Source organism: Triticum dicoccoides, chromosome 1B, assembly GCF_002162155.2.
Source record: "Triticum dicoccoides isolate Atlit2015 ecotype Zavitan chromosome 1B, WEW_v2.0, whole genome shotgun sequence".
Taxonomy (NCBI): Eukaryota; Viridiplantae; Streptophyta; class Magnoliopsida; order Poales; family Poaceae; genus Triticum; species Triticum dicoccoides.
The window spans coordinates 648,168,653-648,182,613 of NC_041381.1; the positions used below are offsets into that span (position 1 = coordinate 648,168,653).

Genomic DNA, 13,961 nt, shown 5'->3' on the forward strand with positions numbered 1-13,961 from the left:
GGCCGACCACTACTATATATGTGGTACTTGCTATTTGTTTCCTCTTTGCCTCATCACTCCAAGACCCCTCCCTTTCCTCGACATGGAGCTTGAGCTTAGTCTAGGCGATCTTCCAGCTCCAGTGAAGGCCAACAACACCATGCTTGCGCCGGCGACATGCCAAGGAGAAGACAACGACGACCTTGCGCTAGGGCTACGAGTAACGGCTACCGAAAGAGATGACCAAGATAACCAGAGGACAGGCATAGAAACTGTGGAGGGAGAAGATAGCGATGAAGCATGCCCCGAACTGCCTGTCAGAGCAAGCCCTTTTCGCCAAGCCTCTGCACAAACAGGTGAGTTGAAGAGAATCAAGCTGTTGAATTGATCGGTTCCCATCCCAGTGTTTCATCCATATGTTGCTATGTGCTTGTAGTTCCTGTCTGTAAAATTCTTTGTATGCTGATGAGCCTTTTTTCTGTACAGCGAGTGCGAATTCATGGGGGTTCGATGTGAACGCTGCTGTTCCGGTGGATGGCAGAGCATCGATGGCGAGGTCTTTGTCACCGCCGTCCATGCATATGGAGGTTCCTGTGACACAGGGAGTTGATGAGGAAGCTTCAGAGGATGAAGACAATGGAGGTGGTAGGGTGAGGAAGAAACTGAGGCTGTCCAAGGAACAGTCTGCGTTTCTAGAGGGTAGCTTCAAAGAGCACAGCACCCTAACCCTGGTATGCTATGCAATATTTTTTTCTAATCGATCAAAATAAGTGGATGATATAGCTGGATTCATTCATTCGGCATATATCCAGGAACAAAAGAGCAGTTTAGCCAACCGGCTGAGCCTTCGACCACGCCAGGTTGAGGTCTGGTTCCAAAACAGAAGAGCCAGGTATGTAACAAAATTTATATATGCCAGTAATTTTCCCTTTTGATGTGATGTCACCATTTTTCAAAACAGAAGAGCCAGGTAACAAATCTAACATCATGTCGTTCACAGGACGAAGCTGAAGCAGACGGAGGCGGACTGCGAGCAACTGAAGCGCTGCTGCGAGGCGCTGGCACGGGAGAACCGTAAGCTCCAGCGGGAGGTGGCGGAGCTGCGCGCCTCCCGTGCCCCGTACCCGCTCTACAATCTGAATCACCACATGTCTGGGTTCAGCACGGCGCTCCCAGTGTGCTCATCATGTTCCACCATCTCCGCCGTGTCATCTCCGGGGTCGTCGCCGATGTCCACCTTGTTTGCCGGCAGGCCTCACTTTGGCCCCTTCACCGTCACCCACCCGGTGCTCCCCCTCCGCCGCCAGCCGTCAGCGACATTGTGACGTGGCTGGCTAGTAGCCCGGCCCGCTCATGTTGCCTAAGTTATGTAAATAGCCTCTTGTGTTTTTGCCACCAGTGATACATACATAGAGAGGAGTCAAAAAACATGTATACATCTATTCCCTCTGTAAAGAAATGTAAGATTGTTTAGATCTTCACCGAGATAGTACTTTGTAAACTCTATAGTTTAGCCAAATTTATAACGGTGGATGATGAGCTCGCTTATAGTAGTAGGTGTGGAATTTGCTATTACGTGGCTGACTTTGGAAAGTTGATTTGGCTTTGTGTAAAATATGGTGGATGGTGTGGTTTGTAGAGTGTCATCCTGGCAATTGTGAGGAGATCCCTAATTTCCATTTGTGTACCAGTCACAGTGTAACACATGCCATTTCCTGGTTAAACGTTAACTGTGACCTAATGACTTGGCTGAAAAGGACAATGAAATTGGTGATGTGGACCTCTGCAAATTACAATCATTGAGGCTGCATCACTGTCAGCACATATGCGTATGTGTAGGAGAATTTGCCAATTATGAAACTTCTCTTGGTGGTTGCGCGATTGCCGGCAAAAAGAAACGAGAGGGAGCATGCAACGTGTAGCGACACTGGCCAGATAATCAAACTGCTGTGTGGAATTCTGGGTTCCGGGCGCCGTCAGCATCAAGTTGGATATGCGCCGCACACCTGTCACCTAAGTGTGCACTACGTTAAAATTATGTCGATTATCTATATAGGGATATAGTTTGGACTTGGAATATGCAGAGGGTTAGGTGTTTGGGTCGAACATATGAAACTCAGAACTTATATAAATAAATGCGCCGTCGCATGGCCAAAAGAGACTAAACCAAGCTGTTGGCTAGACAGGAGATCATGAAGGGGAAGGTCCGGGCGCGTGTGCCAAGGGTGTCCGGACAGGCCATGGGGCTTTGAGATTGGCGAACTTGTCGTCGATCCGTATTATGTGATTTAGTTCATGGGAAGGAGCACCCATAGTCATGCTCCACGGGTATAGCCATGTTGACATATTTGGTTAACATATATATGTATCAGCTCTCAGTTCTTAGAAAAAACATATCATCTCTCTCATCTACTTTTAGTAATGATCTATTTGCATCTTTTGTAACACATTTTTCCATGTCAGGCATTGTAAGATAAGCTTGGCGATTACGCACGTCGAGACAAGGGAAGAGACGCAGAAAGTTGACAGGGCCAGGTCTAGCTTACACCTGTTGAAGCGGACGACCAGCTACAACACTAGAGTAGCATATATTCACACACGAAGCTTTGATTGAGTGCTCACTTGTCGACGGTGACGGCGACACGTGTGTGCGCTCGCTGTCGCAAACGACCCATCCAACGTCGACGCAAACACTTACGTGATCTGAAATCTGAACATCCAATCAATTAGTAGATGTTTTGCAGAAAATTATTGAAGACTTTGCTTCCAGAGGTTTGCCACAACACCTTATTCTGAATAGCATGCCTTGTCCGGTGCTCCAGTATGCAGACCACACCCTGATTGTATTGAAAGGAGAATATTTTTTTGAAGCGTATTGAAATGAGAATTTAGCGAAGCCAGGCTTTTGATGGAGGTTTTGGATGCTTTTGCAAACACCAGAGGGCGGCTGCCCATCATTGATGATAATGATATACAGGTGTCAAGTGTCAACAGATCAAGTAAACAATTCTGAGTTTTAAGAGATCAAGTAAAAACAATTCTACCCATAAGCAACGATGATGCTGTGATTAGCTTTACATAAATAGACAGGTGACGTCTTTTAGATCTACCAAATCACCATTGTGTTCATCTTCCAAAAAATATGGCCCACATCCTTCACTTGCAGTTTGTTCATATGGATATTTGGAAATGATATTTGTTGCATCATATTGTAGCTTTCAGAAACATCAAAGCAATCCAGAACCTCCTTGGAACTGAGATAGATATGGGGAATCATGTAATACATAACAAGATGGAGTCTCGAGGAGCCTATGGAACATTCTCCGTGGTGCGGCTAAACCAGAAATATTTTCTTGAGTTTGCCACGAAGCAAGGCTTAACCATATAAAGGTGCCCTTTCTCTAGCTCGAGGTCAGACCTTCCTTTGTATCCCATGGAAACCTACAGCCATTCATGTCTGGGTTATGCTCTGAACTGATAGTACTTGTGCCCTCTGTTCCAGTTTGATTTAAACTGCCAAAACGTCTTATATTTAGGAACGGAGGTAGTACTACTTGAGAAATTGTTTTTCTGTACTGTAAATACTCAGAGGGATTATTTCTGTACTGTAATACTCAGAGGGGTTATTTCAGTCTTATAGCTCTGAACTAATGGTACTCTAGCAATTGTTGCTCTCCTGCTACCTCAGTAATCCGTCCTCATAATCAGATAGGTTTTCATTTATGTTTTTGCAATTTCTGATTGCACACACCTTCCATTGATCTATTTGCAAATTGGATAGAGGTTGTGTAACATGTAGTTTCAAGTCCTTTTAGTTCTTCTAAACACATTGCTATGTGGTGTGTAAATTTACTGAGCTGTCATATCTGCAAGTTCTACCGGATTAGTGGTGCAAATTGTTAGAAGATATTGTATAGAGATAGGTAAGTTGTTTAACCTGTATCTCTTTCTATCTCTTCTTCTGTTTTATCTCTTCCAACCTCCTGTAACAATCACGATCGATCTCCTCTCGATCGGTTCTTGTAAGCCACGGCATACAACATATATATACAACCGCGGCCCGAGCAAAGGGTTCAACGCTTCCATTAACGTTTTACATGGTAACAGAGCCTCTTCCTCGATAGATTGGATAGAGATCGCATCTAGCTACCAGGCGACCGCAGCCATGTCCACCACCACCGCAGCCATGACGCCCAGCACCATGGGTGCGCTCACCACCTTCTCCTCCTCCACGTTTGCGTCATCATCCACCTCCAACCCCACCACCTCCTTCCTCGGATCGCCGCCGCAAGAGAAGCTGACGAGGGGCAACTTCCTGCTCTGGAAGGCCATCGTCCTACCACAGATCAAGGGCGCGCAGATGGAACACCATCTTGACGCGAAGAGTCTGGCACCGCCGGCCACCCTCACCATCACCAAGGACGGCAAAGAAGAACAGGTACTGAACTTTGCCAGATCCCTCTGGTTTGCACAGCAGCAACAGCTCCAAGGCTACTTGATGGGCTCCCTCTCCCGCGACATTCTTGCACAAGTCGACACGCTGCAGACGCCGGCTGAACTCTGGCGCGCCATCCACGACATGTTTGCCGCCCAGAGCCAAGCCCAAGCTATCAAAACCCGCATCGAGCTTACGAATCTTCAAAAAGGTAACATGACTATGGCCGAATATCTTGGAAAGATTAAGAGCCTCACAAATGAAGTTGCCTGCACCGCTGCCGTGCTCTCTGATCCGGAGATCGTGTCCAAGATCTTGGCCGGGCTGGACATGGACTACAATCCAGTAGTCTCGGCCCTTGCAGCTCGGGTGGAGCCGATCACTGTCCAGGAGCTATATAGCCAGCTCCTGAGCTTCGACGCCCGCCTCAGCCTCCTTCATGGCGCCAGCTTCTGTCAATCCTCCGCCAACGCCGTCTCGCGTGGCCGTGGCCGTGGGCGCGGTCACCACGCGCAACACGGCAGTGGGCGCGGGCGCGGCAACTCCCAGGACAACGGCTACAACAACAACTACAGCAACGCCGGAGGCGGCAGCTACAACAACTCCGGCAACATATCAGGGGGTGGTGGCTTCAACAACAACACTAGCCGCCGCCCCTCCTCTTCCTCTCGTGGTCGCCCTCGCTGCCAACTCTGCAAGAAGGTCGGCCATGAGGTTATGGACTGTTGGCACCGCTTTGATGAGGACTACATTCCCGATGCTAAACATGTTGTTGCAGCCATGCGTGAGCAAGGAGGAGATGGCGTGTGGTATGTTAATTCCGGCGCCACGGATCACGTCACAATTGAGCTAGAGCAGCTCGCTCTCCGTAAAAAAATATCACGGCAATGATCAGATTCACACCGCAAGCGGTGGAGGTATGGATATCCAACACATTGGTCAAGCTTTTATTAATTCACCTATGCTTAAACGTGATCTAGTTCTGAAAGATGTTCTTCATGTTCCTCAAGCCGACAAAAACCTTGCTTCTATGTCTCGTTTAGCCACTGATAATAATGTCTTCTTTGAAACTCACCCTCGTTACTTTTGATAAAGGATCGGGCAACGAGGGAACTTCTACACCACGGTAGATGCATTGGAGGCCTCTACCCCATCACATCCGGAGCACTTAGTCGCAAGCATCGTCAGGTCTGCTCCGTCATCAAGCCCTCTTTGGCAAGGTGGCATCAACGATTAGGACATTCTTCCTCAGTCATAGTTAAGCAAGTTATCAATAAAGGCAATCTTTCTTTGTCTCATAGTCCTCTTAGTGATTCAGTTTGTGAAGCTTGTCAATGTGCCAAGAGTCACCAACTTCCCTATCCTAGATCAAGTAGTGTTTCTCATGCTCCTTTAGAGCTTATTTTCAGTGATGTATGGGGCCATGCCCGTGATTCTTTTGGACGAAAGAAATATTATGTCAGTTTCATTGATGATTATAGCAAGTTTACTTGGATTTACTTACTCAAGTATAAATCTGAAGTTTTTTCCGTATTCCAAGAGTTTCAAAAACTTGTTGAAAGACACTTTGCTAGAAAAAATTTGACAGTCCAAAATGACTGGGGAGGGGAGTATGAGAAGCTCAACTCCTTCTTTCGTAGTATTGGTATTGCACACCATGTGTCTTGTCCTCATGCCCATCAACAGAATGGCTCTGCAGAAAGAAAACATCGTCATATTATTGAAGTTGGTCTATCTTTACTTGCTCATGCTTCTATGCCTCTCAAATATTGGGATGAAGCTTTCATCACTGCCACATATCTTATTAATCGATTGCCTAGCAAAGTCATTGCCAATTCTACTCCTTTGGAACGTCTCTATAATCAGATTACAATTCTCTCAAAACTTTTGGGTGTGCATGCTACCCCAATCTTCGTCCTTATAATCGTCATAAACTTGAGTTTCGTTCAACTCAATCGTCATAAACTTGAGTTTCGTTCAACTCAATGTGTTTTTCTTGGCTATAGTAATCTTCACAAAGGCTATAAATGTCTAGAAGTTGCTACTGGACGTATCTCTATTTCTCCAGATGTTGTTTTGATGAAAATCTCTTTCCTTTTGCCAAGCTTCATCCAAATGCAGGAGCTCTCCTCCGTGCTGAAATAGCTCTTCTTCCAGATCACGGGGGTGAATTAATTAATGCTGACCTTTTGAAAAATTCCAATGAAAATTGTGATTCTGCAGATTTTGGTCGTCATTTTATGTGTACAGATCAGGACGAGACACGCACGGGATCCCACGCTGATCCTGCTGGCAGCGGCGCTGGATCCCAAGCCGATCCTCGCGTCAGCGCATCTGTCCCAGGCGGCGCACGATCCCAGGAGGATCGCTCTCCTCTGCATGCGTCTCGTGTGCAGGTGGCCGACCAGGTGGACCCCGCCTGTCCCGATGCGCGGTTGGACAAGGCCGCTAGTCCAGGCGCGGGTGCATGCGCGCGCATGGCCGACAGCCCCCACCGGGTGGAGCCCGCTAGTCCAGGCGCGGGCGAGCGCCTATCACCGCAGGGCGCGGGCGAGCGCGTATCACCGCGCGGCGCAGACGAGCGCCTATCACCGCAGGGCGCGGGCGAGCGCGTATCACCGCGCGGCGCAGACGAGCGCCTATCATCGCGGGCGAGCGCGCGCCTATCACCAAGCGCCACTTGTTCGCAGGATGACGCGGGTGCGGCTGCCAACAGGGGGACAGCTGAGGCATCAGGCACAGCAGCCGGTGCAGAATCTTTCTTGGATCCGGCGCTGGGATCTTCTGTGGATTGTTCTACGCCTACATCAGCAGCTCTATCTCCGGCTCCCCGTCGTCACACCCGGTCACAGTCAGGTATCGTCAAAAATAAAGAGTATACTGATGGTACGATACGGTATGACAGAAGGCAAACGTGCTTTTCTTAGTACTGTTGGTGAACCAAATAATTTGCATGATGCTCTAGCACATAAAGATTGGGAGGAGGCTATGGATAAAGAATATGATGCACTCATGAAAAATAGAACTTGGCACTTAGTACCTTCAAGGCAAGGTAGCAATGTTATAGACTGCAAATGGGTATATAAGATAAAAAGAAAATATGATGAAAGTATAGATAGATACAAGGCTAGATTAGTTGCCAAAGATTTTAAGCAGAGATTTGGTATTGATTATGAAGATACTTTTAGTCCTGTTGTTAAGGCATCTACTATTCGACTTGTATTGTCTATTGCTATTTTCAGAGGATGGAGTTTACGGCAGCTAGATGTTCAGAACGCGTTTCTTCATGGTGTTCTTGAGGAAGAAGTGTTCATGCGGCAGCCACCTGGATATGAGAATCAAAGCACACCACATTATGTTTGTAAGTTGGATAAAGCTTTGTATGGTCTGAAACAAGCCCCAAGAGCTTGGTACTCAAGGTTGAGCATACAGTTGCAACAACTTGGATTTACAGCATCTAAAGCTGACACTTCATTATTCTTTTATCATAAAGACAAGATCACTATATTTGTACTTGTTTATGTTGATGATATAATTGTTGCAAGCTCAAGTTGAGATGCTACCACTTGTTTGCTTAAAGATCTGAAGTTGGAATTTGCTCTCAAGGACTTGGGTGATCTTCACTACTTTCTTGGCATAGAGGTCAAACGAGTCAAAGATGGTATTCTTCTTACGTAAGAAAAGTACAATGCTGATATACTCAAGAGAGTAGGACTGCACAATTGCAAACCTGTGAGTACACCAATTTCAACTTCTGAAAAACTTACAACTGAGAGTGGAGAAGCACTTGGATCAGAAGATGCAACAAATTATAGAAGTGTTGTGGGTGCTTTACAATATCTGACTCTTACACGTCCTGATATTTCTTACTCTGTGAATAAGGTATGTCAGTATTTACATGCACCCAGAACAACTCACTGGACTGCAGTTAAGAGGATTTTAGGGTATCTTAAGTTTTCTGAAGGACTTGGACTTCAGATTACCAAGTCTCCATCTCTACTTGTTACTGCTTATTCTGATGCAGACTGGGCTGGGTGTGCTGATGATAGAAGGTCTACAGGTGGTTTTGTTGTGTTTCTGGGAACTAATCTTATATCATGGAGTGCAAGAAAACAGGCTACTGTCTCAAGGTCAAGTACAGAGGCTGAGTATAAAGCGTTGGCAAATGCTACAGCAAAAGTAATGTGGATACATACATTGCTCTATGAACTTGGAATCAAGGCTCCACAAGCTGCTAGATTATGGTGTGATAATATTGGAGCAACCTATCTTTCAGCTAATCATGTTTTTCATGCACGCACCAAACATATTAAAGTTGATTTCCACTTTGTCAGAGAAAGAGTAGCTCGAAAGCTACTTGATATTCGGTTTATACCTACGGAAGATCAACTTGTTGATGGCTTCACAAAACCTCTCACTATGAGGAGGTTGGATGAGTTCAAGTATGATCTTAACCTTGCGCAAGTTTTCTGAGGTTTAGATTGAGGGGGAGTGTTAGAAGATATTGTATAGAGATAGGAAAGCTGTTTAACTTGTATCTCTTTCTATCTCTTCTTCTGTTTTATCTCTTCCAACCTCCTGTAACAATCACGATCGATCTCCTCTCAATCGGCTCTTGTAAGCCACGGCATACAACATATATATACAACCGCGGCCCAAGCAAAGGGTTCAACGCTTCCTTTAACGTTTTACACAAATTAGATGTCGGTGATCCGAACTGTCTTCTCGGGGTAGAACTTCTATATGGAGCATTTGATTTTACTTTAGATGGGAAACAATTAAGTCTGAAAAGGCATAAGTACATGTATAAACAAGGACGAGGCGTTTAGTTTTTTTTTAGTGCCCAGTTGTAACTGGTCAGCAGATCGAATTGTGGCCATTGTCAAGTGAAGATCGTGTTTTTCCTTTTTTCGTAAGCCGATGGATTTCTTCAACTTCATTGTTTCATCATCCACTCTGATGGTGTAATCTTCCTTCACCAGGGCTATTTGCGATGGGTCACAATTACTCAAGGTAGACCAAGCCTCTGTGCAATCTGAATTTCTCCGAAGGCCCGATTCTTTTTGCTACGCAACCGCTTTATAAACCCATCTTGATCCATGACTTGCTACTGTCTGAGAAAATAGTGGCCATTACTCAACTTCAAGTCTGTAAATACACTAATGCCCTATATTTGCATTTATTTTCTTTATGTGCATATCAGTCCTTTCTTCTGTCTGCATCAGGTTACTGCCAATTATTGCGATACCAGGAGAAAAACTACCCAAAGAGGGCTTTATTTAATCTTTTCGCTTACATTCGAGGATTTTTACAGTAGTGCCTTTAGAGCATACATAAATATCCCTGCCGCTGTTTTTCTTTTTCATTGGCCAAATGCTCAAATATGTGTACATGTATTGTTTGTCAAACTTTGTCCACCTTAGCTCAAACATGTGGACCCCACCAGTCATAAAAGGCCGTCAAAACGCGGCAGCAATCAGACCATGCCCCTAAACCAGTCGGGTTTTTAAAAAAAAAAATCCACAATAGCAGTGGCTATGTGTTGTATTTGCCACAAAAATGTTCTTTTATTTAGTCAACATATCCCCTCAATTGGTTACATAAGCCTTTTCGAAAAGATATGAGCACTAGTTGACTCCCTCTTCGTTCCCTTTTGGGGCAGCCAGTCAATTCCTAACATGTTACGTTATGTACAAAATACTAATTTTATTTTGATGCAAGTGATAGCAAAAGTATATACTGCACTTGCATGAACAGAAAATGCACTTGTTTAGGACTAGATCAATGTATTGATTCTGAAAACTCAAGGGCTAGATCTACTTCGGTCCAACAACGAACCAAATCGCGCAATTTCATTTGTCTTCACAAGTAACATATACAAAACAAGAGTTTTACTAGTACCTACCTACCTACAAGGTGATGTCTCTCATGGTGGTGCGTGCCTGCCCCCCATCCCCATGGCGGTCGTATTCAGTTACCAGGCTCTGCCGCTGCCAGCCTCCATGTTATCCAACGCTCGGCCATTGGTTCTCATCTCCATGGAGGCAACATATTGTACCGTGGACGGCAGCACCGACTGATGGGGATCTGTTGTTCCTTGGTTCTCAGTCTCCGGGTTAGAATCGTGATGCCGGAATGCATGAGGCCACAGCCCTGAAACGGAGGAGGTAACAACATTTCACTTCAGTTTATACTACTATAGTTGTGAAAAAAGGGGTTCATTTCTGTACATCTGACAATTGCGGAACAAAGAGCAGTGGCATTATGTATGCACTAACAATCCAGAACAAATGTACTCATGTGGATGTGGTGGTTGCTTTACATGTAAAGCGGGGCGAAAACCTATTCCGTTAATCCAGAATAAATTATAAACGTACCGTGTTTGCTAGCCGGATGCGGGAAGAACTGCAGATAGCAGAACGAAGCAACAACCAGCCCTGCAGAGATACACCCACATGATCAGTAGTGCGATTCTTCAAGAGATGGAGACACTACTGAACTTAGAACGGCTCTGACGGAGTTGGAACGTACCAAGGATCCCACCAGCAAACACGTCCTGCCAGTGGTGCCAGTAGTCTGCGACCCGCGACACGGCGACCATCGCAGCGAAGAGCAGCGGCAGGATCACGACGCAGAGCTTGGCAATGTGTCCGCCCCGGTCAAACACCCTGATCTTGCCGGCAAGGTACCACGACAGGAAGCCCAGCCCGGCAAAGGACCCTGCATTCCATACCAGATGAACACGAGAAAACTATCAGATTGAACTGTTTTTTTGCCAAGGGGGACGTGATCTAGAAAGATAACCAGTTCATGCTACAGTGCAACTCAAACAAGTTCAGATGGCCTTCAGGATTGCAGATGGTGGCCAAGCTTACATGAAGTGTGGCCACTGGGGAAGCTCTTGTGCCCTTCTTTGATGACTTTTGGGTCTCCGTGGCATATGACTTGTCGAGTGACCGCCTCGTAGTTCTGAAAAGGCGACTGGATTCAGCATGGCAAATGTTGAAGAAACGGAAAGCTCTGAAGAAGCAATTGCGGAAGAGAGCTCACCGGCACTCCGTCAGGAAAGCAGCGATAGTAGAAGTTGGGGCGAGGCCGGCCGACGCCGTCCTTGATGGCGTCGGTGAGGACGCCGGTGATGAGCACGGAGAACAGCAGGCCTGTCAAAAAATTTCACCTTTCAGAAGCGAGAATTGAGCAGAGCAGTGTTCTGAATAAACTGACGCAGTTGCAGGCTGCATCAGATCAGAACAATTTAACAGTAGCACCGCAAGGATAACCTGCCTAGTATGGCGTGATGCAGGTCGTAGGCATTCTTCTTCTTGACATAGATGGCGGCGAAGATGAGCATCGGCAGGATGACGGCGTATATCTGCATCCGTTCGTCCACAGTCAGACAACGAGCAATGTTCGGTCAATCGAGGAAAAAGAAGAAATTTTGCAGATATACAAGGCAGATATGGCAGGTGGGGGTGGGTACCGGGACGGCCCAGACGGGGATGGTGTTGGGCTTCATGGGGTAGCGGAGGTCCTCCATCATGAACTCGGCGACGAAGCGGTGGAAGGGCGTGATGAGGTTGAGCGCGACCTCGATGGCGGCGAGGAGGAGCAGCACGATCCAATCGTACATGTGCCGGCGCGCCATCTTGGCCCCGTGGGTCCTGAGGTACGGGGGCGGCGGCGGGGCCCCGAGCCGGATGGCCGGCGCCGGTGGCGGCATCTTGGTCTCCGGCGCGGGTAGGAGGGGGGATTCGATGGATTCGCCGGGCGGATCCCCTGCCGGGCCTGCGGTTTCCATGCGGCGGGGTTAGCGGGGAGGGGAGGGGAATTCGTGGACAGGGCATGTGCAGCAAGACAGGGGGTACTCACGGGCTCAATGACAGGTGCAGCTACGACAGGTACTCACGCACGGGAGGGCGAACGAAGAGCAGAGATTCCTCCTGCCGGAGCCGGCCGGGCGAGATCAACGGCGGCGTCAAGGACGAGCAGAGCACCACCTCCTCCTCCTCCTTCCCTGCAGGGACAGCGGCCGCGAGCTTGACGGCGGCGAGCCGCGCGGTCTCTGATTCTTGCTTGCCTCGGCGCCTCTGTTTCTTGCTTGCCTCGGCGCCTCTGTTTCTTGGATTCTTTGCGCTTCTCCGCCCTCGGCGCCTCTGTTTCTTGGATTCTCGGTCCGGGGCGGCGGCTTCGGATGTTGAACGCCCGCCGCCGTTTTCTGCGCGTCTGTTTCTCGGATTGGTCTCGCCGATGCTTCCTCGCGCCTTGTGCGCGTGCTTTTCTCGCCTGAGAATGGGTGGATGGGCAACTGGGAGCGGGTGACGCGGGGGAGGTGTGCTAGGCTAGGGCTAGGGCGGCGGCTGGCCCATCCATGGAGAATGGACTGGTTCAGGCTGTTGGAATCGAGCGCGTCGTGGGCTGACTTGCCGCTGCTCGTGAGCTGTGACGACGACGATTCCGGGCGGGTGGTTCGCCGGCCAGGCGCGACCCGTCAACGTAAAGCAAACAATATCTTCTGCCGGAGATAAATGCTTTCGTTTTCTGGGATTTGTTACGCGTCGACAGGCACTTCAAGGCCAAGTAAGCTTCAGAAATTTCGCCGGTGAGGAACGATCAAGTAGAGGGTCGACACGCCGTCCATAGAAAACCAAGAGAACATAAAATGCCAAATGAGGGCAGACAATACGAAAAGTTAGTATAAAGTTAAGTCATCTACTTTGAAAAAGAGGAAATATATACGAAACGGTTAACCTGCTGCGTTTTGACAGGTTTGTTATACTACTACTACACACTTGCTTTTCAACACGGTAGTTGTTTTTGAAGAGCATATTCATATGAACGAGTCACTTTAGGATCTGCTAGTTTAAAAGAGTAAAATGTACAGAACCATCACTTTCGTGTCACAGCTCTCGGAAAACCACTTTACGAAATGTAATCTAGATTATTGACTCTAGTGCAAGTGGGAGACTAAAGGAAATATGTCCTAGAGGTAATAATAAAGTTATTATTTATTTCCTTATTTCATGATAAATGTTTATTATTCATGCTAGAATTGTATTAACCGGAAACTTAATACATGTGTGAATACATAGACAAAACATATTGTCCCTAGTATGCCTCTACTTGACTAGCTCGTTAATCAAAGATGATTATGTTTCCTAACCATAGACATGTGTTGTCATTTGATGAACGAGATCACATCATTAGGAGAATGATGTGATGGACATGACCCATCCGTTAGCTTAGCATTATGATCGTTACAGTTTCATTGCTACTGCTTTCTTCATGACTTATACATGTTCCTCGGACTATGAGATTATGCAACTCCCGAATACCGGAGGAACATTTTGTGTGCTACCAAACGTCACAACGTAAATGGGTGATTATAAAGGTGCTCTACAGGTGTCTCCGAAGGTGTTTGTTGGTTTGGCATAGATCAAGATTAGAATTTGTCACTCCGTGTTTCGGAGAGGTATCTCTAGACCCTCTCGATAATACTCACCACTATAAGCCTTGCAAGCATTGTGACTAATGAGTTAGTTGCGTGACG

The 13,961-nt window shown here is 47.0% G+C and overlaps 2 protein-coding genes across 4 annotated transcripts; one reads left to right on the forward strand and one right to left on the reverse strand.

The window, feature by feature from the left end:
- The first annotated feature begins 61 nt into the window (after positions 1–61).
- On the forward strand, positions 62–1,625 carry LOC119310935 (homeobox-leucine zipper protein HOX7-like). Its single transcript, XM_037586559.1, has 4 exons — positions 62–335; positions 466–710; positions 792–871; positions 980–1,625. The coding sequence occupies exons 1-4, from the start codon at positions 83–85 to the stop codon at positions 1,302–1,304; spliced, it is 903 nt and encodes a 300-aa protein (XP_037442456.1). The 5' UTR covers positions 62–82; the 3' UTR covers positions 1,305–1,625.
- An 8,510-nt stretch (positions 1,626–10,135) lies between these two features.
- LOC119349360 (lipid phosphate phosphatase 2-like) lies at positions 10,136–12,889 on the reverse strand. 3 transcript variants are annotated; one of them, XM_037617379.1, is made up of 8 exons: positions 12,321–12,889; positions 11,895–12,199; positions 11,699–11,786; positions 11,465–11,574; positions 11,290–11,383; positions 10,946–11,134; positions 10,792–10,851; positions 10,136–10,567 (listed from the first exon to the last, which is right to left on the reverse strand). In XM_037617379.1, exons 2-8 carry the CDS (start codon positions 12,132–12,134, stop codon positions 10,389–10,391), a joined length of 960 nt encoding a protein of 319 aa, XP_037473276.1. In that variant the 5' UTR covers positions 12,135–12,199; positions 12,321–12,889; the 3' UTR covers positions 10,136–10,388. The 3 variants fall into 3 exon arrangements, with proteins under 3 accessions (XP_037473276.1, XP_037473275.1, XP_037473274.1); XM_037617378.1 differs by having other exon boundaries at positions 12,284–12,888; XM_037617377.1 differs by lacking the exon at positions 12,321–12,889 and having other exon boundaries at positions 11,895–12,260.
- Positions 12,890–13,961: the final 1,072 nt, after the last annotated feature.

What these genes read in the sequence shown, in the direction of transcription:
- LOC119310935 (XM_037586559.1), top strand. Translation starts at nt 83, where the DNA reads ATGGAGCTTGAGCTTAGTCTAGGCGATCTTCCAGCTCCAGTGAAGGCC. An exon ending in AGCACAGCACCCTAACCCTG is followed by an intron (nt 711 to 791) that starts GTATGCTATGCA and finishes GCATATATCCAG; the next exon opens with GAACAAAAGAGCAGTTTAGC. An exon ending in TTCCAAAACAGAAGAGCCAG is followed by an intron (nt 872 to 979) that starts GTATGTAACAAA and finishes TGTCGTTCACAG; the next exon opens with GACGAAGCTGAAGCAGACGG.
- LOC119349360 (XM_037617377.1), bottom strand. Translation starts at nt 12,212, where the DNA reads ATGGAAACCGCAGGCCCGGCAGGGGATCCGCCCGGCGAATCCATCGAA. An exon ending in CCTGCATCACGCCATACTAG is followed by an intron (nt 11,575 to 11,698) that starts GCAGGTTATCCT and finishes ATTTTTTGACAG; the next exon opens with GCCTGCTGTTCTCCGTGCTC. An exon ending in GTTTGCTGGTGGGATCCTTG is followed by an intron (nt 10,852 to 10,945) that starts GTACGTTCCAAC and finishes GTATCTCTGCAG; the next exon opens with GGCTGGTTGTTGCTTCGTTC.